Source organism: Perkinsus marinus (assembly GCF_000006405.1).
Source record: "Perkinsus marinus ATCC 50983 genomic scaffold scf_1104296932218, whole genome shotgun sequence".
Classification (NCBI taxonomy): domain Eukaryota; phylum Perkinsozoa; order Perkinsida; family Perkinsidae; genus Perkinsus; species Perkinsus marinus.
In genome coordinates, this window is record NW_003215499.1 from 1 (window position 1) to 3,108 (window position 3,108).

The 3,108-nt window shown below is 51.2% G+C and overlaps 1 protein-coding gene across 1 annotated transcript; it reads left to right on the plus strand.

The window, feature by feature from the left end:
- Nucleotides 1-1,544: 1,544 nt before the first annotated feature.
- Nucleotides 1,545-2,183, plus strand: Pmar_PMAR021301 (hypothetical protein; the record flags this gene model as incomplete). The annotated part of the gene is made up of 1 exon (XM_002785650.1): nt 1,545-2,183. A coding segment is annotated over one exon (639 nt), but the record flags the coding sequence as incomplete, so codon positions are not given.
- Between the last annotated feature and the right edge of the window lie 925 nt (nt 2,184-3,108).

Here is a 3,108-nt window from a genome sequence, read left to right on the forward strand (position 1 = left end):
TTTTCACGGTTGGCGCTATCGACCTACTTGGCTGTAGTCCAGTGGACTAAGTCCACCATATCTTGCGTTCTATCGAGTACACCTTCGGCGGTAATCTTCGCATTCACACGTTAGCTGTAACTCGCACGAATTTGCGTCACTTTGGATAAGCTGCTGAGCGGCTCAGCCTGAGCCCCAGCATGATGGACGGTATCCGAGGTGGAGACCCATAGCCTATGGGTTTGGGCCCTATGGGCCATAGGGCGTAGACATCGATCACTTTCTCCCGTAATTCAGAATGATTATGATCGATGAAAAACGAGATGAAATATCTCATTTCCCCTCTAAGAGCCCAAGCTTTTGCTCACGTTCGACCCAGAACAGTAGACTCAGTTACCTAGGATACAAACTGAAGCAGAACTCGGCCAGCCTCGGCCAGACTCGTATAACACCCTAAGATGACATGGCTACTATAGCGGGCCGAAGGGCCGCGATTTATCTGGTTCAAACCACCCTATTTGGCATGACATACGTTGGGCCCGGAAGTGGCATACGTTGGGTCCGGTGGGCATACCTGGCTGATCGCATGTCTCGCGCGCCCGCATGGCGTGCGAGATTTACACGGAAATTTCCATTTCCACCGTTTCCGAAATTTTCCGTGATAAAATTTCCTTTCCGCGAAATTTTGACGCTTGCCCGCCCAAAGGGCAAACCCTGAGAATTGCGGCTATCGAAAAGAAGAACGGGAGCATCCGTGTGATCGATGATCTTAAGCGTAGCGGTGTTAACTCACGGGTCCAGATGGAGGAAACCATCGAACTGCCAGGTGCGTCCTGCACCGCTTTTATCTTGCAGAGTATTCGGGATTACCAGAGAGCCAGGGGACAGCACGCGGACATCGTCTGTATCGAGACCGACGTTGCCAGTGCGTTCCGTCACATTCCAATGAGGGAACGGGATAGGAAGTATTGCGTTAACTGCATCAACACTTCCTCAGGTCAGAGGTTTGTGGCCCATAAACGTATCCCATTCGGCCTAAGGAGTTCGCCTCTACTCTGGGTTAGACCCTGCGCATCAGTTGCGAGACTAGCTAAACGTATATTCGCGTGCGTCGAAGGACGTCCCGAAGGTCTACAACTATATATTGACGATCGCAATTACTTCTGTGGAGCTGTCGAGGCTCCTCATCGTCTAGTGGGCCTTCTCCTCTTGGACGCGGTTCTAGGTGTAAAGGATTCCTTCGAGAAAATCCGAGTCTCGCAGAATCCAGCTATTCTCGGATTCCAGTGGAACCTCAAGACTGATACTGTTGGGGTGTCACCGCCGAAAGCAGAGGTTATCATCGACGATATTACTAATCTTCTTGTCGATGCATGCCATGGTCGTAAAGTCTCGGTGCCGTTATGAAGACTGTGACAGGTCGTCTCTCCTGGCTGTGCCATGTCGCAAGGCTTCTAAAGCCAAAGCTTCGTAGCCTCTATGCTTGCAAAGCAGTAGCTGAGCGGCTCGACTGTCGATCAATACGATTAAGTGATGAGGCGAAAAGTGACTTGCAGTTTTTTCAGTCCATCCTCAGTGAGAGTCTGAATGGTTCGGCACCCGACAAGGGTCTTTGCTCCTTGGCGAGAATCCCCGCAAGTTTCCTATTGGGATGGGGCGCCAAACTTGGTGGATACTCGGAGGAGTCGGATGTCTCGGTTGTCATTTCCGACTCTTCAACCTCCGCCCTGGGGGGTATAGTCATAGGTGAAGGTAAAGCCTACTGGTATCGCTCGGATCTAGCGACTCCCGAGGCATCGAGGATCAGCAAGTTGGTTGAACCTATCAACTGGGACAGGTGGGAGTCCGGGGACATATGCTCCCTAGAACTATTAGCCGCCTTATGCGGCTGTGCAATCGTCCCTGCTGATCGTCCGGTCATCATTCTCTGTGACAACGCAGCAGCTGTCGCAGCAATCAACAAGCTCTCTGCGAAGTCAGCCCGGATGAACGATCTCCTGAAGAGTCTGGCTAGTGCTTGGGGTTACAGCAAAGGTGTCCGAGCTTACCATTTGTCTACTGACGAGAATTGGTTAGCTGATGCATTATCCCGGCAGTCCCTTGAGGAGGTTCGGAAGTACATGGTTGGTGCTAGTATGAGTGAGGTCGACCTAGGCCTTATTCTAGATAAATTGGAAGAGTCTGTCACACAGGTCTCGCCTTAGCCGGCTGACGCTCAGGTGTTGATCTCCGTTGTGCCTGTTTTAGAGTGATAAGTTATCAAGGTTTGACTCAAGCCTGTCTTGCGTGACGTGGAGAGTAACCTTGGCATTGTGAGTTGAATTTCGGATACCATATTCCATCGATCCTACGCAGTTGAGTCTGCATCCAAAATGTCTGCTCCTGGGTGGGTCATCGAGCTCTTGCAGGGCAAAGAAGCCGTTTATTCGACCATCCCATGGAAAACTAGAGCTGTGGCTCCCCAAGAGCTTCAAAGTCTCGCCGCACCATATACGCGGCCTACGCGCCTTCCCCTTGGCAGTATAGTTGGGGCAACCCATGCGGGATCTCTTCAGAATATGGCAACCGAAGATACCCTGGCTTCTTACCACCGCCAAACTCGTCAGTCGCTTTCCCCAGCGATGGAAGCGATGACGCCACATCGGCCAAGGAAATATGATGAAGGAGACGCTATTCTCTTACTCACACATGCGAGGGCTCGCACAACAAACGCGACCTACGCGTCGATACGACGGGGATATGAAAACTTTCTCATGACCAATGTGGCAGAGGTCAGTGGCGACATTCGACCATTTCCATTAAATATTTGGCTTCTTGCGAGATATGTGGCATATTTGTCTGACGTCCGCCAAGAAAGGTTAGCGAAGGCATATAAGACATCAACTATCCTGCAGTACGTGCGTGTACTATTGACGATTAACAAAATGCATCCAGCAACTAGGAACCTTACGGTTCAGGAGAATGAGATCTTACGGATGGTTCGAGCTGCGGTCGTAAGAGTCCGTGGTAAGACTCCTGTGAAGCGAGCGGCCACGATGACTGTGAAACAATTACGCCAAGTCTCGTATACCGTGCCGCCGTCTAGAAGAAGATCCAGCACCGTAGCCCTCTTGGTCGGAGTGGGTGCAT